The sequence below is a fragment of the Mus caroli genome, chromosome 17, assembly GCF_900094665.2.
Source record: "Mus caroli chromosome 17, CAROLI_EIJ_v1.1, whole genome shotgun sequence".
NCBI classification, from domain to species: domain Eukaryota; kingdom Metazoa; phylum Chordata; class Mammalia; order Rodentia; family Muridae; genus Mus; species Mus caroli.
This window is the reverse complement of record NC_034586.1, coordinates 70,252,585-70,275,747: the sequence shown is the minus strand read 5'-3', so window position 1 is coordinate 70,275,747 and position 23,163 is coordinate 70,252,585. Positions and strand designations below refer to the sequence as shown.

The window sequence follows — 23,163 nt, the reverse complement described above, 5'->3', positions numbered from 1 at the left end:
AGAAAGAAAGAAAGAAAGAAAGAAAGAAAGAAAGAAAGAGAGAGAGAAAGAAAAAGTTTTACAGAGAACTACTGTGAGAAAATAACAAATGTCAGAATGGCTAAGGATATAGCAGTAGTCCAGACAAAGCCCAGAATGTTTTAAGACCCTGAGTTGGATGCTCAATACCAAGAAACAACAACCAAAACTTACGCCAGGAGCTGGGGATGTAACTCAGTTGGCAGACTGCTTGCCTAGCATGCAGGAAGCTCTGGGTGGGGACATAAAACTGGGTGTGGCAGTACAAGCCATCTTTAACCACAGGCAAGTTTAAGGCCAGCTAGGATAAATGAGACCCTGCCCCCAAAATGAATCCTAGTGCAGGGGAGGGAGTGGTAGGCAGACCCAGAGCTTCCAGGGTAATGAGTTTTCATCAATGAGATTCAGTGAGAGGTAGCAACTGAAAAAGATACCTACCCAACAACGGTCCAACACACATGAGAAAGAATGAGAGAGACAAGACAGACAGAGAGACACAGAGAGAGACAGAGATGGGGGGGGGGGGGGAATGAGAGAGAGAAAGAGAACTTTCTTGACTATTGTCTACTTTTCAGGTTTTCTTTTTTTAAAAGATGTATTTATTTTATGTTGCACTGGTGTTTTGTCAGAATGCATGTTTGTGTGGGGGTGCCAGGTCCTCTGGAACTGGAGTTACAGACCCTTGTGAGATGCCATTCAGGGCCTGGGAACTAAAGCTGGGTACTCTAGAAGAGCAGCCAATCTCCTGCTGATCTGGGGACCTGATGAGCTGTGTCCCCAGCCCAGAACGTTTTGAATCTTTGAAAAACGTAATTATGTACACAGGGGGATCCATCCACGTGGCTGCAGTTCCCAGAGTCCAGAAGAAAGCACTGGATGCTCCAAGCTGGGAGCCACTGGACACTGCTGCCAGGGACAGAGCTCCAGTCCTCTGCATGGGGTATACGCTCTCAATGACGGAGTCATCCCTCCGTGCTTCAAAGAATTATGTTTGATAGAGAAAACCAAAATCCAGGAACTGAAGCCACAGACAGGTGGAGGAGATTAGAGTGAGATTCCAGGGAAGTATCATTAAATCATTGTTTTTATGCTCTCCTTTTTATATTTGATGCTGGGGAATCAAACTCAAGTTCTCACATATGCACAGCATTTAGTAAGCTACATGCCCAGCTCAAGGTATTTTTAAACACTAGAAAGATAGTTTATAGATTTATCAAAGGAGCTACTTAAGAGGTGGGTGCGTTAGCACATGCCTATAATTTTAGATTCAATGAGAGGTAGTAATTGAAAAAGATACCTACCCAACACCAGTCTCTGGTCTACATACTCACACACACACAGTGCAAAGGCACAGATGCAAACAAAATGATTTTACACACACACACACACACACACACACACACACACACGGATGTTAAAAATATAGGCAGGAAGACTGTGAACTGTAGAACAGACCAGGCTTCCATCATAGAGGGTTGGGAAGTAAACAGGAAGGCTAGAGAATGAACTTAAGAGAATATGTAAAATCAGGACATTTATTAATTTTGAGTTAAAACTAGATACTATAGATAACATACTGTATTAATAAGTAGATTTTGGTGTGAACACTTATGAAAAGAGATGAAATAACTCATGCAAGTAAAATATTTCAAGTATTCCAGATATAACAATAACACTAAGGCTCACTCACCACTTTGGTGTTTATTACACCAGTGCTGTAGAAACTAGCTGTGAGGTTAGCATTTTCTCTCCAGAAAGCACAGTTAGAAGCTGAGCTCTCTAGAGATTTGAAATAAAACAGAATCTGATATATTAAAATAAGCCCAGGAAGAGAAGGCTGACACCCCTTTCTTTGTATGGAGAAATGCAATGGAGTCCAGCATATGCACAAAGCAACAGACTTAAGGCAAAGGCATGTCACCAGACCTGAGAGAGAGACAGGCCTACTTCTAATCTTGATAGGATTATCAGAATCTCAAAATGTATTTTTGGAAACCTAACTATTTCTGTATCTCTTTATATCCTGCTGTTTTATAGTTTCTAATAACATATCACAGCTATTCAAAATAAAACAGGCAAAATGTTTGTCTATACTTGAGATAGAGGAAGACACAGCCATTCACTGTAGGACTAAACCAAAGAGCTCTCCTGAAGGGATGGACAGATGGACCAGGACACAATGCGGATGGCCTGCTTCTACCCACAAAGCCCAGCTATCCTCTCTGTTAAACCTTAGAAGGCTGAGGATATCACTTAATGCTGTGGTGCTTGCCTAACAGATGCAAGAGCTCTGGGTTTGATCTCTAGCATATAAAAGAAAAAAAAGGCTCAGCAGGTTCTAGCTCTAGATGCTCTTCCAGAAGGAACCTGGGTTTGATTCCCAGCACCACACTGAAACTCAAAGCCATCTTTACCTCCAGGCACAGACATGGTGCAAAGGCAGAGATGCAGACCAAATGCTCAGACACAGATAACTAAGTTTTAAAAAACAAAAAGAAGAAACTACACACACAAACACACACACGCACACGCTAGCCAAAGAAATAGATCCTTCCTTCATCTTTGGTCCAGGGATCTATCACAGTGTCAGAGCCTTGAGTAGCATGTGTCAGGCATTGGTTGAGTTCCCTAGTGCTCAAAAAACTAAGTAAAATTAAGAAGTAAACTTTCAAATTTGCTTCCTATAAATGAATAAAAACCAGCAGCTACTTCACAGTCTAACCTGAAGTTTACACCCTACAACTTGAAGTTATATTTACTATAATAAAATTGAAGTACAAACCTGGGTAAGGTGGGGGTGATGAGTTGTTCGGGAGTCAGAGAGGAGAAGCACTTGAGCCTGAGCTGCTGAGTAACTTCCAGCTAGAGGTGGAAACACTGTCTCAGAAAACCTCAACCCATAGCCCTGGGCATGAAACTACTGTTGAAAAAGTAACAAAACCAAACCAAACCAGCAACCAAGCAAACTACCTTGTAGCATGTCTAAAGGCCTGGGCAAAATTCACACCAAACCCAAACAAAAACCAACTGAGACCCAGGAAGCCTAAACTATGAAGTTTCTTCGACCAGAACAAAGCAAAGGCTTTGAATTCTTTCTTTTCTTATGTATTTAATCAGAGTAGTAAGCAAAAGTTACTATGGAGTAAATGCAGATTTACTCCATAGCAATGACACTATTAAAATGTATCTTCTTGGAATGTAAAGCTTTAGTGTCTAACAGGTACCATGATAAAGCAATTCATATTATTCATATGAAAACACATACACACTATTTAACAAAACAGTAAAAATTCCATATGAAAAACACAAAAAGGAAAGCCCCCACACTGCCAGCTATGGATAGCACTTGCTTTAATCCCAGCACTTGGGAGGCAGAGGCAGGTGGATTTCTGAGTTTGAGGCCAGCCTGGTCTACAAAGTGAGTTCCAGGACAGCCAGGGCTACACAGAGAAACCCTGTCTCAAGAGAAGGGAATGGGGGTTGAGGGAGGGGAGAGGAAAAAGAAGACGAATCCCAGAAATGAAAATATTTTCAGCATTTAAAGGAATGAACAGCCTAGGTGTGGTTGTGCACAACTTTAATCCCAGTCTTTGATGCAGAGGCAGACAGATCTCTGAGCTGAAACCAGCCTAATTTATAGAGTTTTCCAGGCCAGCCATAGCTACATAGTGAGACCCTGACTCAACAGATAAATACAATTAAGTAAATATATTTGTAATTCCAACCGTGGGGAAGCAAGAGGCAGGAATAGACTGATGTTTGGAAGTGAAGGCCTCCTGGTATGTATAGAAAGTTCTAAGCCAAGCAGAGCTACATAGTAAGACCCTGCCCCAAAAACAAAACCCCAAAACAACAACAGCAGCAGCAGCAACAACAACAACGAAGGAAGCTTTGTGAGATGGCTCAGTGGGAAAGATTCTTGCTGCCAAGCTTGACAACCTGAGTTTAATCCCAGGACATTCATGGTGGCAGGAGAGAATCTCTTCTTTCAGTTGTCCTCTGCCCTCCAAACATGTTCACAAGCACACATATACACATATACATATATACATACATGTAAATATTTTTTCTAAAAGAGCAGATTTATTGAGGACTCTTCAAGGGCTAGTGGGCTAGGCAGTAAGTAGATGCCACTTCCCCATATTTTATTCTCTGTAAGTAGAAAGTTGGAAAAAAATGCAAATAGTATAATTAGAGTAGGTCTACTAAACCTGTCAGGCACTCAGACACTACGAACGATAAGGATACTGCATTTCCTACTGATCCTGTGAAAACTAAACAGTCACACCTTCTTCTGCACAGTAAATCAACAATAGGGTAAGGAAGATGTATTCATCTGGCATGCAAGCTTTAGTTTGCGTTAGTTGCCCTAAACCTACCTGACTGGAGATGTCCATTGCGGCATGTCAGGTTAGTACTCTCGTTATAGACGTCCGTCTGTGACTTGGAAAATTGCAAAACTGGTTGCAGCTTCTCTATGCAACAGAGGGGGTTAAAAAGAACAAAATAAACAAAAAAGGAAAATAAACAAATAAAATGTGCGTGGAAAATTATTAATGTGTTACAAAGGTGTCAAACTGAAGTTTGTGCAGATATATGAAATATTCTCTAAAATATGCAATTAGTAAGCACTCCTATCAACAGTTACAGAAGTTAACATGTGAAAGGCTATGTTGAAAATAAACCTTAATCAGTCTGGCAAGCTAAGATACTTACCACTATTATCAGCAGCAAGTGATGGCTGCTTATTAAGTTACCATAGTGACATGCAAATTAAAAAGTGACTATGGTTTTGTTGTTGTTTTGAGACAGGGTCTAAGTCGTCCTGGCTGTCCTGGAACTCACTCTGTAGACTAGGCTGGCCTTGAATTCAGCAATCTGAAAGCCTCTGCCTCCTGTGCTAGGGTTAAAGCCACCATGCCCAGCTTATGCCTATTGTTCTTGTTATCTACAAACAAATTAAATATAATTGGCAATTTAGAGCATAACTGTATTTGATGATGACAATTATTATTGTTATTATTATTACTATTATTAGAGACAGGGTCTATCTATATAGCTCTGGCTGTCATAAAACTCATTATGTAGACCAGGTTGGCTCTGAACTCAAGAGACCCACTGGGATCTGCTGGCATTAAAGGCCCACACCACCATGCCCAATATAGCATAACTTTTAAATGACTGCACACTACAAAGAGCCTATTGGAAAAAAAGGCTTTACAGAGGAAGTACAGTATTGCTTCCACTTTACAGAGGCAGTACAATATAAGATAAAAGGGAATTTTTAAGAGGAAGTCAAACTTAAAAATGGCACACAAGGAAACAAGGTCATATTTAGCTAAAAGTAAATGCCACAGGGCAAGGGGACCAGCATGATGAACTATGTGTTCTGTATCCTACTGTTTGTGAACACACACACACACACACACACACACACACACACACACAGTTGTCACCTCTTAACGAACCCAAAGACAATGATGTTACAGAAATGGGTCACTTGGGCACAGTATGGAAGAGATGGTAGTTATACTTTAAAATTCTGTGTCATGTGCCTGTAAGATGTAACTAATCAATGAAAAGATGTGTTTCAACCCTACTCCATCTCAAGTAACAGCCCTAGACAGACAGAGTCCCAGCCTGCTACCCAGAGTAGGAAGGCTGATGCTTCGCTTCCAGGAGCAGGGCTGTAGCCCTAACCCTGCTCCCCAACTTTGGCAGTAACCTACATGCAGGGCTCCAGCCATGCTCCTGAGTGACATACATGAGCTATGTAACCTGTCTCACCCACGCAAGGGATCACCTTTTTCTTTGCTGAAGGAAAGTTTGTTTTCTTCTGTACTAGCAAGCCAATGAATCCACGTTTAACGGCAGCACAGGGGCTAGAGATATGTAGCTCAGTGTGGAATACACACTCAATATGTGCAAGGCTCTGGTTTAATTATCAGCACCCAACAAGTAAAGCAAACAAAGAAAGCAGAATATACATAGGAACTTTTAGACTTATATTCCTCAAGTCAGACAGGTAGGCACCATGCTTGGTTTACGGTGCAGTATCACATGCCGCTGGGACCGGTTAAATAGCAGCTGCTCTTTGTGTACAAAGCACAAAGCAGTGAGCAGCTTTTGTATCCTACAAGTGGCTGATACAATATACCTTGGATCCTTTCTATTTACTTCAGTTAACTGGAGGTAGGTCATCTGATTTTTCTCAATGATAATGCTCTTTAAATCAAAACACTGAGACACAACTAGTGTCAGTAAAAGCATAAGTTAAAAAAAAAATTCTGGGTTAGTGTCTTCTTTATTAACCCAAACACTCATTACCAGAAATACTCATTACATAGTAAAGACAGAAGAAAGTAGAATGTTACGTTTTTTTGATGATTGGAAATAAAAGTATAGGTATATACATAGAATTTACACTTTTACCTGTGTAAATACACATGCATACATAAACAAATGATCACAGACCACTGACTGTGGCCTTGCTTCAGTTTATCTCTATTACTAAAGCATTAACTGAGGATGAAGCTCGGCGGTAGAGGACCTGAGTGGTATGTGCGAGGCCCTAGGGTTTATCCCTCCTACAATAACTGAGAGAGACTAATGCTTCTTTTTAAAATGACTAAGGTACTACAGATCAATGCAGTTACCCAAACTAAACCAGCTTGCTTCCCTGAGCTCCTCACTGATGAAAAATCTTACCATCTATCTCTACTTTAAAACTCTTTAGCTTAGCATAGAGGTACACTCCTCTAATTCATAGCATTTGGAAGGAAGAAACAGGCAAATCTGTGAGTTCCAGACCCGCCTGGTCTACATCATAGTAAGTTCAAAGACAGCCAGAGCCACACCGAGACCTGTATCAAATAATAATAATAATACAAGTATTTGTTACTAAATCATAACAAACCTGGAGACTGGTCATTTTTTGTACTTGTTTTGGTTGATATTAAAAGTAATTCCCACTGGGCATGATGGCACATCATTTCAGCACTCAGGAAGCATAGCCAAAAGGATCTCTGTGAGTGAGGCTGGCTTTGTCTAAATATCGAGTTCCAGGACAGACAAGACCATGTAGAGAGATCCTGTCTCGTAATTACTGGTATTTTTTAGTGATGATCATATTTCATGATTTTACTTTAAAAGAGTCTGCATCTTTGAGAAAAACATGATACACTTTTAAATGGAATAAAATATATTAAGAATTTGTTGTATAATAATATGAAAGGGAGATGCAGATATAGCCCAGTGGTGATGCACACCTTTAATCCCAGCACTCTGGAGGCAGAGGCCAGTAGAGCTCTGTGAGTCCAAGACCAGCCTGGTCTACAGAGGGAGTTCCAGGACAGCACAGAGAAACTCTGTCTTGAAAAATAAACAAACAAAATTGAAACTATTAATGTATTCTACCTACACTGAAGCCTCCCTTCTTATGGAGCTGGAGACTGAGCCCAGGGCCGGCACATGGCACATGCTAAGTAAGCACTCCATCACTCAACTATGTGTGTGTCCAGTCATCTACAATGTAAGAGTCAGTAAGCATTTCAACTATATTTCAGAGATAATTAGGGAATACATTAGTTAATACCTAGAAGTTGTAAACGGTCCTTGGCCATAACTAAATTAGTCATCATTTTGGCTTGAAGGCGTCTAGCTCTTTCATACTGTTCACCTAGATGGAAAAAACCAAAGGAAGAATTAGTTAACAAGTATGGACATTTCCTTAATAACATTTGTTTCAAGGTTACTCCAGTTACCTTCATGCAGAATCAGAGTCTTTCTTTATAAAGAAATTAAAAGGGCTGGAGAGATGGCTCAGAGGTTAAGAGCACTGACTGTTCTTCCAGAGGAGCTGAGTTCAATTCCCAGCAACCACATGGTAGCTTACAACCATCTGGAATAGGATCTGATGCCCTCTTCTGGTGTGTGTCTGAAGACAACTACAGTATACTCATATAAATAAATAAATCTTTAAAAAAAAAGAAATTAAAAGTGGGCTAAGGGGCTGGTGAGATGGCTCAGTGGGTAAGAGCACCCGACTGCTCTTCCGAAGGTCGAGAGTTCAGATCCCAGCAACCACATGGTGGCTCACAACCATCCGCAACAAGATCTGACACCCTCTTCTGGAATGTCTGAAGACAGCTACAGTGTACTTACATATAATAAATAAATAATTCTTTTATTAAAAAAAAAAAAAAAGTGGGCTAAGCGTCTCACACTTTAACCCCAGGATTTGGAAGACCGAGTCAAGTTCAAAGTCAGTCAGGAGAGATGAGTTTCTGGCCATCCTGGTCCACAGAGTAAGACCCTGTCTCAAAAATGGAAGGAGAGGGAATGCTTTTGCTAGGCAAGGCAAAGAACACCTGAAACTTTTATCTCTGGAGGCTGAGGTAGAAGGACCACGAATTCAAAGCCAGACTGGAATTTATAGTGTGAACCTATCTTTTATATATATTATACATAGACATGTTACTTCACAAACTCTCTGCCACGGTTCCTCATGCTGGCTTCAAATCTGATGCAGAATTGTGGATTTCATAAATATTTCATGGAGCCCTTGATAGTTTTTCCCTCATACTTCAGTCTATGAACTGAGACTAGTAAGATGGCTCAGTGGGCAGAACTGCTGGCTGTGCAAACATGACAACCAGAGTTCAAGTCCCACCATGGAACTTGAAACTGTCTCTGAAACCTGTCTTCTGACCTCCACTGCACCCACACATTATACACATAAACAAACAAAGCTAGGATATGATCTGACATCTGTGCCACCTTACTAACAGCCAGGCTGCAGTCACTTTGTCACAGCCTGTGCATGAATGAATATGTCACAAACAGTGATGCTGTGATGTCGACCAAAGACATAATCTATTCAGTATAATCAGAACTTAAATTCTAAGTGGGAGAAGAAAACACACTTTGAGGTTTTTTTTTTCTTAGTAATAAAAGGCATGAGTCATTTCCTTCTAACAGTTCTTCGTGAAGTTCACAAAGTCCTGCATATATACTCATATTTTTAATTCATAAAGTCATGGTCATCAAAGCCTCACACTTCTTTCTTAACTGACTTCTGCAATGCTTGAGTTTTTCCCAGAGCTTCACCTAAGTTAGGCAATGCTCTAGCAGTAAGTCAGATCCTGCTGTTTACACAAGAGATCTGCTGGGTGGTGGTGGTGGTACACACCTTTATTCGCAGCAACTTAGGAGGTGGGGGCAGGCAGATGTCTCTGAGTTTGAGGCTAGTTTGGTCTACATATTGAATTCTAGGCCAGCCAATGCTACATAGTGAGACCCTGTCTCAAGCATCAACAGAACTAAAGAAATGTTAAAAATGGTCCGGCGTGGTGGCGCACGCCTTTAATCCCTTTAATCCATGGGAGGCAGAGGCAGGCAGATTTCTGAGTTCGAGGCCAGCCTGGTCTACAAAGTGAGTTCCAGGACAGCCAGGACTATACAGAGAAACCCTGTCTCAANAGAGGCAGGCAGATTTCTGAGTTCGAGGCCAGCCTGGTCTACAAAGTGAGTTCCAGGACAGCCAGGACTATACAGAGAAACCCTGTCTCAAAAAAACCAAAAAAAAAAAAAAGTTCAGCCTCCAGGGGCTGGAGAGATGGCTCAGACAGGGGTAAGAGCACTGGGTGGACCCAGGTTCTATCCACAGCATTCAACACAGCAGCTCACAACCATCTGTAATTCCAGTCCCAGGGGATCTAATGCCCTCCTCTGGCCTCTGTAGGTACCAGGCACAGACATGGCACACAAATATACATGCAGGCAAAACAACTATACACAAAATAAAAATAAATATTAAAAAAAAAAAAGAAAAAAAAAAAGAGCCAGGAGTTGTTGTAGGTAGCCCTGGGGCTAATTATATTTGATAATTCCATTCTCCAGTGAGTGGCTATGAACAAGGAATGAGTTAGCAATCAGGTGATTTCCTGTAAACCTGCTTCCCACCTTAATTTGTAAAATAAAGGAGAGCTGATGATTGGGCAGATAAAAGGGAAGGTGGAGAGAGGAGGAGAAAATGGAAGAGGGAGAGGATGCAGAGGAGGAGGAAGATGAAGGATAGCGGAGCAGAAGCACATGGCCTGGAGAAACCCCAAGTTCTAAGGGGTCTCATAGATGTGGAAGATGGTAGTGTAGCGGTAGATCAGCCCAATCTAGGCGCACAGCATGTAATCATATTACCTGTGTTGTGTTTTCATTGCCGGGGCATATTTGGGTTGGAGATTTACTGCAACAAGGAGTGGTGGCACATGCCTTTATTCCAGAACTGAGAAGGCAGAGGCAGGGGGATCTTTGAGTTTGAGGCCAGCTTGGACTACAGAGCTAGCTCCAGGAAAGGCAGAGCTACACAGAGAAAAACTGTCTTGAAAAACTGAACAAACAAAGAAAAAGAAGAGGAGGAGGAGGAGGAACAAAAGGAAGAGGAAGAAGAAGAGGAGGAGGAGCAGGAGAGAATAAAGAATTCAGTCTCTGCCATCTAGCTGCTTCTATTCAAATTTGACTTTCTCAAACTTGCTAGCCGTGAAACCTTAGTTGAATTACATCTCTGTATGTCATGCTTCTCATCTGAAAATAAGGACAAAGCACAGAGTTACCATAAAAACCAGATGCTCTATCTATATAGGCGTTTAGAGATTGCTGAGAGACAGCAAGTATCCAAGGATTGTTCACTACATAGATGTTAGGCTCTAAGTTTATTTCTGTTTTGTTTTGGATTACAGGTCTCACTGTATAGCCCAGGCTTTTCCACTCACACCCCACAAGTGCTGGCTTAGATCATAATACAAATTTGATTTTAATTTAAACCAAACTGTTTTGTTTAAAAGAGTCAAACATAAATCTTAACAAGACATTTCCAATTTATTGTATTTTGTTTATTTTGAGATAGGGTTCCATTACATAGCTCAGACTGGCTTTAGACTCTCAGAGGTCCTCTTGCCTTCCTAGTGCTCCGACTAAAGGTGTGTGCCTTATTTATATGCTAACACACACTAAAAACCATAAAACCCGATGCCAGGCTGGGGATAGAATCAGAGAAGGGACATGCTGTGGTGTGTGAGACAAACACCAGTACTAGCATCAAAAACAGGGACAACACATGTGACTGATAAACAACTATTCAGTAATTGACCACCAGCTGATCACTTATTGTTGCTTGCATAAGGATCATAGAGTATATTCCTGCCTGCTATATTAAGTCATGTTTGAGACTTTACTTAATTTCACTTTTAGGATACCCAGTACCATATATTCACAAATATTAGCAATGACATCAAGAAATAAAATATAGTCACTGAGGTAAACATATCTAAAAGAGGGTAATTATATAAATTCAGTAATAGCCCCGCCCTTGTGCTTTCAGACCTTTCAGTTACCTGTGATCCCTTACAGTCCAAAATAAATAAATGGAGAACTGCAAAAATAAACAATTTATAAATGTTGAGCTGTGTGTAGAATTCATAACATTTCACCTTTACCTGATCTATTCCATCATAATGATGAATCTTTGTCCAAAGTCCCCAAGCTCCATGTGCTGTCCCCCTGAGGTCACTCAGCAGCTGTCCTGGGGATTAGTACTTAGAGCATGGCAGTACATTCGGTTTACTCCACTAGGAGCCCTTGCAGGGTCCCCAAGAAGATGGGATTTGGAAGGAGGGACTACTGTAGAATTGGGGTGCAAATACAAACTATATGTCTTACCCACCTTGGCCCGTAACTATAACGGCAATTCCTTTTTCCAGTTCTTCGATACCTTTCTTATACCATTCCACAGCTTGTTCCTTCTGTCCTGCTTTAAAAATAAAAATCATTATTTGTATATGTCATGAGTAAGACAATGTAGCATCCACTGTCCCAGGTATCATACTGAGAGATGACACAGGAAGAGGCTGTGGTAAGTCTGAGAAGCATCACCCACCATTTGACTTCTATCTTAATATGTCTGTCTCTCCAGCAGGGAGACTATAGTCCCAATGTTTCTCACAATTTTAGGTTCTCTAAGTTACATTATGTATTGATAGTGTGTGTAAGAGAGGGAGCACACGTGCCACACGTGCTCACACGTGCACATGGGAAGCAGAAAAACCATGGGAACTGGTTTCTTTCCTTCTACATACAGGCCCTGGGGACTGAACTCAGATCACCAGGTTTGGCATTTAAGCCCTTTTGCCACTGAACCATATCTCTGGCCCCAAATGTTAGGATGTTGTGTTTTGTTCTGAAGACGGGGTTTTTCTGTGTAGCCCCAGCTGCCCTGAAACTCACTCTGTACACCAGGTTGGCCTCAAACTTAGAGATCCTCCAGCCTCTGCTTCCTGAGTGCTGGGATTAAAGGTGTGCACCATCATGTCTGGCGGCGGCTGCTGCTGCTTCTCCTTTTTTTTTTTTTTTTTTTTTTTTGGTTTTTCGAGACAGGGTTTCTCTGTGTAGTCCTGGCTGTCCTAGAACTCACTCTGCAGACCAGGCTGCCCTCGAACTCAGAAATCCCCCTGCCTCTGCCTCCCAAATGCTGGGATTAAAGGCGTGCACCACCACTGCCTGGCTATGTCTGGCATTTTCAACACAACTGCCATTATCACAAAACAGAATGAAATCTTTTTGTAGATCCCATATACAACTAAGAAATACTTCTTTATGAATGTGTATTCTCTATTCCCCAAGTGACCCATCCCCACCTGCCTTATTAAGAAAAATTTTGTGTAGCTCTCACTGTGCAGGCCAGGCTAGCCTTGAACTCAGAGATCTGTAGCTTCTGCCTCCTAGAAATGGGATTAAAGGCGTGTTCCTCCCTTTCCTTGTTATCCCCCAAATAAATCAGCCCATACACTTGGTAATTTCTTACTTCTGACAATATGTTTTCACTCTGCCTAGTAAACAGTATGTATTTAAAAAGCAGTTGATAATGGCACATGAAGCAATTATTAAAAGCTTGTTATAAATCAACCTGGACATGGTGGCAAGAAGTTCACAAGTTCAAGGTCTTCCTCAACTACAGAGCAAGTCTGAGGCTAGCCTAGGCTACAAGAGCCTTCCTCAGTTTATAATAAAACAACTGAAACTTTGGATGTTTATCTTCCTTTTTTCTTCTTTTTTTTGAAATGAAGTCTTTGTAACCCAGGCTGGTCTTAAAATACATATATAGCTGAGGATGACAAGCTAAGACTTATCAGGGTGCCACATACCTGGCTTTAATGCCCCATTTTCAATAAGAAACTACCTGCTCACATGCATTGCTGGGTTTTTTACTTGGAAAAAAGAAAACACAGTGTAATGGTATTTACATTCTGCGTGATGAGAGTATCACTAGCATTGTCTGATTTCTGTACAATTTTAATACCAAAGTGGATAAATCGTAGCAAGTAGAAGGGAGTTAGCTCCTTTGCAGTGGAGCTCTCCCTTCTAAGAAGCCACTATCATGATCCCAGTACAAATCTTTCTAGGACAGGCATTTCTACTATATTCACCAATACTTGTAATATTTCTTGTTTTGTTTTGTTTTGTCTGAGACGGGGTCTCTCTAGGTAGTCCTGGCTGTCCTGGAACTAACTCACTATATACACCAGACTGGCCTTGAACTCAGATACAGCTGCCTCGGCCTCCAGAGTGCTAGGATTAAAAGCGCATGCAGAGACTCCTACCTTTCATTTATGTCTGTGCAGGGCACAAGCCCTTTCCTGCGCAAATGGAAGACCAAGGCTGATGTCCACTATCTTCTTCTATTGCTCTCTACCTTACAGGTTACCACACGGGCCGAGGCATTGTTACACATGACACAGCATGTGTGTGGAGAGCACAAGGCAACTTGGTGTAGTCCTCTAACTTCCCTCTTTACATGGCTTTAGGGAATCCAACAGGATGCCAGGCTTGGGCAACAAGAGCTTTTACCTGTCGTGTGTTCCACCAGGCCTTCTTGACTTTTTTGAGACAGCAACTCTCATTTAACCTGGTACTTACTACTCTGGGTAAGAATGCCTGGCCACAGATTCCCGGAGAGCCACTGTCTCTAAGTACTCCAGTGCTGGGATAGCCAACCACATCTGGCTTTCACATGGATGCTGGAGACCTGAAGTCAGGACCTAAGCTTGTGCAGCAAGCATCTACCCAGAGACAGCTCTGTGGGTAGGGTTCACTCGTGAGATTGCTATAGTGAGATATAGTATATTAACCTGGTAATTTAGCCATTTTCTATATTAAAAGCTACTGAAGGGCTGGTGAGACAGATCAGAGGGGGAAAAGCCTGACGCTGAGGCTGACAACTTGAGATTGATACCCAGGACTTATATGGTAGAAGGAGAAAAGAGATTCCCACAAGTGGTTATCTAACTTCCATACTTGCACCACGACAATACTCACAAAATAAATAAAATGTTCTGTTTAAGTATTTTTAAATTGTTGAAACAGTTATTACATGAAAGGGAACACGCTATTCGGTGGTGGGACGCTGGCTCATTGGAGTAAGGCCTGGGTTTCACCCCCAGCACTGCAATGAAAAGGTAAGACACTAAGCAGAGAAGGATCCTAGAGCCGGAGCACTGGCCCAAGGGTTAAGAGCACTTGTTCTTGCATAGGACCAGAGCTGGGATCCCAGCTCCCACATGGTAGCTCATAACGTCTCTAACTCCAGTCCAGGAGAAGGAATGCCCTCTTAGAATCTCTTGAATACTAGGCACACATGTGGTGTAAAATTACATATAAACAAAACACTCATATGCATAAAATAATAAAGAAAAATGCTTTTAAAAATATTAAAAATTAAGGGCTAGGCCGAGCAGTGGTGTCACACATCTTTGATCCCAGCACTTGGGAGGCAGAGGCAGAGGGATTTCTGAGTTCAAGGCCAGCCTGGTCTACAGAGTGAGTTCCAGGACAGCCAGGGTTACACAGAGAAACCCTGTCTAAAAAAAAAAAAAAAAAAAAAAAAATTAAGGGTGAGGCTGGAGTTCAGTGGCAAAACACCTGCTTAACATGTCCAATCCCTGAGCTAAATACCCAGTTCTCTTCCCAAAAACATATCAAACATGGACCTAGTTCTTTTTTTAAATAGTGCTGCAATGACCATTCTGTCCCTAACACCCATCTGCAGTTTCTCTAGCATATACACTGATCAACTACAACAGTATCAGGTTTTCCACTCACCACATGGACAATGCTTAACAGAGCTGCTCTAATCTACACATTCTTCTTACTTACATTTTTTCTTATTACATTTATCTGTTTAGTGTTATGTGTGTGGATGTGTCCCTGTAACAGCACCCCTGTGGGGGTCAGAGAACAACTGGTAAGTGTCAATTCTCTCTACCACGTAGGTCCTGGATAGCTTATGTCATCAAGTTTGCAGGCAGGTACCTCTGTCTACTAAACCAGTGCTTCTCAATCTGTAGGCTGCAGCTATCAGAAAACACACATTTCTTTTGTTTTTGTTGTTGTTTTGGGGTTTTGTTTTTGTTTTTGTTTTTGGTTTGTTTTTCAAGACAGGGTTTCTCTGTATAGCCCTGGCTGTCCTGGAACTCACTTTGTAGACCAGGCTGGCCTCGAACTCAGAAATCCGCCTGCCTCTGCCTCCCAAGTGCTGGGATTAAAGGCGTGCGCCACCACGCCCGGCATGGAAAGTTTTTTAAAAAGATTCTAGCCCAGCACTCGGGAGGCAGAGGCAGGCGGATTTCTGAGTTCGAGGCCAGCCTAGTCTACAAAGTGAGTTCCAGGACAGCCAGGGCTACACAGAGAAACCCTGTCCTGAAAAACCAAAAAATTCAATTCCCAACAACCACATGAAGGTTCACAATCAAGCTACAATGTACATAAAATGAATAAATAGGTATATAAATAAATCTTAAAAACAATGGCCAAACAACCCAGGACACAATCTGGTGGTCAAGCATGTGCCTAGCATGTACAATGTCCTCAATTCAATCTCACATTCCCAAGTGGGTAACATGAAACATCTATGTTTCCAGAGGTGGAAAGTGGTAAGAAGAACATGAAAGACACCTAATACCTCCACTTGTTAGAGAAGACAAATTAAAACCCGGGTCTCAGACTGACCTCCACAGGCACACACTATGGCAGGCATGCATGCTCCATTCCACTCTCCTGCCCCGTACACACAAAATACGTTCTTCTTTTTTTTATAAAATGAGGTCTAGAGATGTAGCTCAGAGATGAATACTTGCCAAACCAGTAAGTAAATACTGGTTCACCCAAATAGAGATCCAACTAAATGCCCATACACATCTAAATTTAAAACAAAAACCTAAAAAAAATAAATAAATAAATAAAAATAAATAAATAAATAAACCACCCAGGCCGGGCGTGGTGGCACACGCCTTTAATCCCAGCACTAGGGAGGCAGAGGCAGGCGGATTTCTGAGTTCGAGACCAGTCTGGTCTACAAAGTGAGTTCCAGGACAGCCAGGGCTATACAGAGAAACCCTGTCTCTAAATAAATAAATAAATAAATAAATAAAATAAAACAAAAACCAAACCAGCTGTGGTGACTGAATTAGAATGGCCCTCATAGGCTCCCAGCTTTGAATGGTTACTCACCAGGGAGTGGAAAGCTTTGAAAGAATTAGAAGGATTAGGAGGTGTGGCACTGTTGGAGTAGATGGGACCATATTGGAGGAAGTGTGTCACAGGGGGTGGGCTTTGAGACTTCAAAAGACCACAAGAGCACCCATGCTTCACTCTCTGCCTGTGAATCAGGATGCAACTCTCAGCTACTACTCCAGCACCATGAGCACCTCCATTCCCCCACCATGACTAAGTCTTTGAAAACTGCAATTAAATCCTATCTTTTATGAGAGTTGCCTTGGTCCTGGTTGTCTCTCCACAGCAATAGAACAGTGACTAAGAAACCAACTACACAGAAACAAAACAATCTAATACAAAAGGCAAAGAACCACAATGTCACATTTGCTGCCCTCACACCAGCTAGTGCCATTAACTCAGTAAAGAGCCTGGTTCTTTCCTATGCTAGTTAGCCTATCTGCTACATGACCCAGAATTCCTTCATCTACATATTTAACCAGGAATAACAGAATAACAAAACCATCCAAGGGCCACATTAGCCACATACATTGTGACAAAAATAAACTAACTAACCAAGGGATGGAGAGAGGGCTCAGCAGTTAAGAGCACAAGCTGCCCTTCACAGAAAGAACCCTGACTCAATTCCCAGCACTGACTTGGTGGCTCACGATCTTCTATCTGTAACTCCTATCCCAAGGGAATCAGACTCCCTCTTCCTACCTCTGTTGGTACACATACTGGTGTATGTGCCTTAAATTGGGTAGTGGTAGCACACTACCCAACTTAATCCCAGAACTAGGGAGGCAGAGGCAACCGGATCTCTTGAATTTAAGGCGAGCCTGGTCTACACAGTTCCAGGATAGTCAAGACTACATAAAGTCTAGAAAAGAAAAGAGAAAAAAACTAAACAAATAGATAAATGAATGGCTAAACAAACAGTTTTAAGCTGGGCAGTGGAGCACATGCCTTTAATTCCAGAATTTAGGAGGCAGAGGCAGGTGAACCTCTGGATTTAAAGACAGATTGTAAGTTCCAGGATAGCTAAGGTTATACAAGAGAAACCCTGTTTCAAAAAAACAGAGAGAGAAAAAAAAAAAAAAACTGGGGGCTGGTGAGATGGCTCAGTGGGTAAGAGCACCCGACTGCTCTTCCGAAGGTCCAGAGTTCAAATCCCAGCAACCACATGGTGGCTCACAACCATCCGCAACGAGATCTGGCGCCCTCTTCTGGAATGTCTGAAGACAGCTACAGTGTACTCACATATAATAAAAAATAAATAAATCTTAAAAAAATAAAAAAAAACCAAAACAATCCAAACCAAACCAATCAACCAAAACAAAAACAAACAAAAAAAAGCAGAAAAGAAACGAAAAAAAAGTTTTGGTACTTTTTTGTTTTGTTTTGTTTTTGTTTTTGAAGACAGATCTCTCTGTGTAGTCTTAGGTGTTCCTGGAACTAACTCTGTACACCAGGCTGGCCTCAAACCCTGAGATCCACCTGTCTCTTCCTCCCAAGTCCAAGTGCTGGGATTTAAGGCATGTGCCACTACCACCCATTTAAGAAAACAAAACAGAAACCAAACAAGGCATAAAGTCTCCAATAGTAGCTGTCTTTTGATCTTTTTATTTTTTATTTTTGCAAATAACACTGAATATTGAGAAGTCAGTAAGACAGATGCTTATGAAAAACTCTAATGTTCTTGCATTATTTTTTCTATTTTCTAATTGGGAGGCCTTTGCAGCAGGGTCCCATCATGGTTGGTAAATCCCTGTGCAGCTTACCAACTCCCCATACAGACCTTTAACCTGTGGTGGTTCTCATGTTTTATGTCTAATCAAGGAGAATTTCAAAAAGAATCCTTTTAGTCTTTCAGGTTTTTGAAGCGGGGTTTTGTAGCGCTTACTGTGCAGTTCAAGCTGCCCTCAAGCTTCGTTAACCATCCTGCCTCAGCTTCCTAAGTGCTGGGCACCAGTGAGACCCACCACAGTCCACTGAAGCGTAGTCAACAAGCAAGAGGAAACGAAGTCTAAGTTAACCCTTCCCACATGGTACACTGTACACTTTCCAGGAAAGAAAGGAACCACTGACTTCTCTCTGCACGCAGTCTATGAAGATGGATGCGGACAGGCTTTTGTGTGTTTCAAATAATGTACAATACTGAATTATACAAAATTAGAAAATCACTACCGGAAGCGGAGGCACACACCTTTAACCCCAGCAGCAGGTAGATGGATCTCTGAATTTAAAGTCAGTCTGGTCTACAAAGTGAGTTCCAGGACAGCCAAAACAAACGATAAAATTAGACAATTCTATGGTGTGGTAGCTTGAGTGAGAATGTGTATTTAAACACCCGGTGCTCTTTGGTGCTGTCTGGGAAGTGGAGAGGGGTCGCCTTGCTGGAGGAAGAGTACCACTGGGGGTGGGCTTTTAGAGTTTCAAGACTCCCATTTCCTCAGTTCATTTTCTCTGTTCTTGCTTACGGTACAGATATGAGTGCTCAGCTTGCTACTCCAGCCACATGCCTCCCTGCCTACTGTCATGCCTCCTTACCAACGGGGTGATAAACTCAGCACACTGGAACTATAAGCCCAGATACGTACATGACTAAGATAACCTGACAACCTGAGTTTGATCCTGGGGTCCCCCCTGGTAGGACAGAACTAACCTGCACAGGTTAACCTCTGACCTCCACATGCACAGTATGGCACATTTGCACCCACGTACACCCAGGCGAACACACACACACACACAGGAAAATTAGTAAATAAAATTGTCTAAAAACTGTAACTGATGGGGACTATTTTATTTAGATACTTCTGCTCTTGATGCCAGATGTCTCAACCTACAACATCCTGAAAAACTGGTTCACTTTCTTTCCCACAGCACACTGTGGCCCTTACAGTTAGGTACTACCAATCGAGCCACGCCTTCTGAACCTCCACCTCTGTATTACCTAGGAGATCTCACACTTGTCCATCAATAGAAATCACACAAAACGTACTAGGTCACGTTTTAGTTAATCCAACCCATGACTACAACTCTTTCCCTCAAGTATCTGGACTGGCTCTTTTCTAGTATTAAAAAGAGAGCAACATCAGCCAGACAGTGGTGGTGCACAACTTTAATCCCAGCACTCGGGAGGTAGAAGCAGAAGATCTCTGAGTTGGAGGCCAGCCTGGTCTATAGAGCAAGTTCCAGGACAACCAAGGCTAGACAAACCCTGTCCCCAAAACAAAAACAAAAACAAAGAGAAAGAGAGAAATACTAATCAGTATGAAATTATATACGCTTGACAGAGAACAAGGAAGGATACATGGGAGAGTTTGAGAAAAGGAAAGGGAGAAGTGATGTAATTATAATCTCAAATAAATAAAGTCAAAGAGCGAGCCTGTATTAAGTTTGGCCACCTAACTCTGTTCTTCGTTCTGCTGCTTTGAGCCCTCTCTTTAATTTTATTCTTCGTGTATAAATGGATGTCATAGACTATCACTCTTTCAAAGAGGTTCAACCATTAGAATGCCTACAAAATTCAAAGCTTGAGAGATGGCTCAGTAAAGGATTACTGGTTGCTCCTGCAGAGACTCCGGCTGGGCTCAGTACTGAACTCCAGTCCCAGGGGATCCATCCTCTAACCTCCCTGGGCACTGCACACATTCGGCGAGTGACATTTCTAATGGATGGCAATGTAAGACATGGCCACCTGCTGACAGTGTGCTCGAGTCAGAGAGCCTCTGAAAACTGCATACTCAATTCAGTCTGTCTGTTCACAGATTTGTATGCAGTGGAAAGAAAACTAACTTCGCTTGGGAGTGAGCTCCGAGTTGTGAAATGTAGCCGACAGGCTGACAGACTTCAAATGTGAACTCTTTTTCAATTATGGAATTAAAACTAGGCGACAAAATTTTCTCATAAGCTAAGGGGGAAAACTTTAGGCTAGAAGAGAACCATGAAAATACAGAGTCCATTTACTTTTTGCTTTGTTCCGAAACGAGGTCTTGCTATGTAGCCTACGGCAGCAGTCTTCACTGTCCCGAGGGCTAAGGTTACAGCTTGTCTGTGCCACTACTCCCCACCCCAGCTTTATTTCTTTTTTTTTTTTTTTTTTTTTTTTTTTAGTTTTTCAAGACAGGCTTTCTCTGTGTAGCCCTGGCTGGCCTGGAACTCGTAGGCCAGGCTGCCCTGGAACTCACAGAGCTCCGCCTGCCTCTGCCTCCTAAGTGCTGATCCCACCACTGACTCCGGCTTTATTTCTTTTGTAACAGAAAATGGATGTAACTAATTTTTTTAAATGTTTGTTTGTTAGCTTTGTTTCCAAGACACTAAGAAGGAAACCGAAGCTCTGAAGCCTCCTAGCACACATTATCACTGAACTACATCCTCAAACTCCTAAGGGATCTGCTCTCATCTCAGGGATGAAAGGAGGACTGCCTTCTCCATCTTCCCCAAGTGATCACTGTATACTCCTAAAAAGTACTGAAGAGCAAAGCACAAAAAGCTTGCTCTCACAAACACAGACTATTCTTCTCCTGTGTCTGCTACTGCTTCGAACTCCAAAATCACGGAGAGCTGCGTCTTTCACCATATCCCCTGTTTATCCTTAGGCCCCACAACAGAAATGTGTAAACAGGACCTAAACACTAGCACCGTCTCTGGGGGTGAGAGTGGAAGTCACACTGTACGAGAACTAAACTGTTCAGTTTCCACTGAGCCAGGTTAGGTTAGGGCATCTGGGCTGCTTTGGAGAACGCTGTGGGTGACAATAAGAGACATAAGGCTTTCTAAACCCCACTTAGCATTTCCCACACAAGTTTTCAATTAATGATTAGCATAGATTTGGGGTCACCTGTTTCCATCTTGTAAGTAGTAATTTCATCTGTAAAAGACCTGTACTGATAGTACTCTGACCTCAGAATTATTGTGAGGATCAAAGACACATGCAAAATGAATTGACAATGCCTGCCACACAGAAAGGCGAAGAAAAGATGTTGCTTGAAGGAAACCTGAAGTATGCAGTATTCCTGCCTTCACTGCGAGGCAGGAGCGTTTGTTTTAGCTTCTATGGGAGAATGATATATGCCTGTTTACCCAACTCATTCATTTAATAATTTTAACATTAAAATTTAGAAACTCGAGAGTGCCTTGGAATAAAATAAAAATAATAAAATAATAAAAACTAAAGCAACTAGCGGTTGAAATACAGCTCAATAAAAAAGAAATCTTCAAGACTCACTATATTGGTAAAAATAATTCATGAAACTTCAGAATATGGCAAATCCGGCTCTAAGTATAAGGAGCAATCCCTTTCAAATCCAAGTCAACACTCCCCCCCCCCTTTTTTTTTCTCTCTCCAAACACTACAGAACTCTTCTCATTGAAGTTTATATCCAGCTGTTTCGATACCAAAACCTTTTGGAAGCCCAGCTCAGAGAAAGCAACACTGTTTACAGTGTTAGAAAGAATCCCGTGTGGTCACTCTAGGCCAACTGTCACTGTCACCAGCACGCCTGGGTGTCTCACGGGGACTTGGGTCATGCACAAGTGTGGGGGTGCTGAAACAAAGTCGAGTCAGGGCGCCCTGAAAGGGGTGAGGATCAACTAACTAGGCGTCGCACAGCAGGGTCTGGCCTGTGGGGACTCGGACTCCCGAGGCAGATCAACTCTGGGGGTGCAGGAAAGGGACGCAGGTGGCGTCCTCCCCGGCCGGCCGCCCTCCAGCACCCCCAGTAGTACCTTTCTCTTCCTCGTCGATGCGCAGGGCAATGGAGATGTACTCGAAGGCCTGCTTGTGGAAGACGCGGACGCTCTCGGCCTCGCCACCCGGTCCGGGCGCTGGGGGCGAGGGCGAGGGCGAGGCGGGCGCCGGCGCGGTCCCGGAGCTCCTCTTGGCGGCCATGAGGGCGCGGGAGAAGCGCTGGCAGAGCCACGCGAAGAGGAGCCCCAGGTGGCAGGCCAGCAGGCGCAGCAGGGCGAAGCCGACGACCAGCGGGGACGAGAAGGAAGACGGGTTCCGCTTAGGCGGCGAGCCGGCCGCAGGGGCCGGGCCGGCGGCAGGGGCGGGGACCGCGGCGGGGGGCGGAGGCCTGGCGGGCGCCGGGCTCGCGCCGCCCGAGCCTTTCTTCTTCCGTCGTCCGGCCGGAGAACTCATTCACAGCTCCCACTGCCGCCGCCGCCATAACCCGCTTCCCGCAGACCGACGGCGACCAAGCGGCGGCGGCGGCCACTGCCACTGCGGCGGCGGGGGCCCACGGAGCCGCTCGCGCGCCCGCCGGAGCCCGGGAGCCTGGCACCTGCACGCGCCGCTCGCCGGCCCCGCCCCTCGCTCCTCCGCTGCCCAGGAGCACAACCCCGTCTCCTCCTCCTCCTCCTCCTCCCGCCGCGGCCGGTGGCTCCTGCCCCTCCTTTCCTTCAGTCCCCTGGGCCGCTGGCACCTCGCTGCGGCGGCCGGGCACGCGCACGTCCTCGATGGGCCGCTCTGGTGCGCGCGCGTACGCCGCCGTCTTTGTTGACCTGGGAGCTTGTGCGCATGTGCGGCATCCTCCCACCCCCCACGCCCCTGCTATGCCCCTTTCTCTGGGAACCTCAGTTCTGTAGGCGCGGTTTGAC

At 43.3% G+C, this 23,163-nt stretch overlaps 1 protein-coding gene across 4 annotated transcripts in view; it reads right to left on the bottom strand.

Annotated features, from left to right (window-relative positions):
* Spast (spastin) overlaps nucleotides 1–22,917 on the bottom strand; it is a 48,009-nt gene extending 25,092 nt beyond the window's left edge. The window contains exons 1-4 of one of the 4 annotated variants that reach the window (XM_021149272.2): nucleotides 22,291–22,917; nucleotides 11,738–11,824; nucleotides 7,613–7,696; nucleotides 4,398–4,493 (exon numbers count right to left, since the gene is read on the bottom strand). In XM_021149272.2, coding sequence (XP_021004931.1) covers nucleotides 4,398–4,493; nucleotides 7,613–7,696; nucleotides 11,738–11,824; nucleotides 22,291–22,705 — 682 coding nt within the window. In that variant the 5' untranslated portion in view covers nucleotides 22,706–22,917. The remainder of the gene's footprint in view (nucleotides 1–4,397; nucleotides 4,494–7,612; nucleotides 7,697–11,737; nucleotides 11,825–22,290) is intronic. The other 3 variants (XM_021149273.2, XM_029471301.1, XM_029471302.1) reach the window with 3 other exon arrangements.
* Between the last annotated feature and the right edge of the window lie 246 nt (nucleotides 22,918–23,163).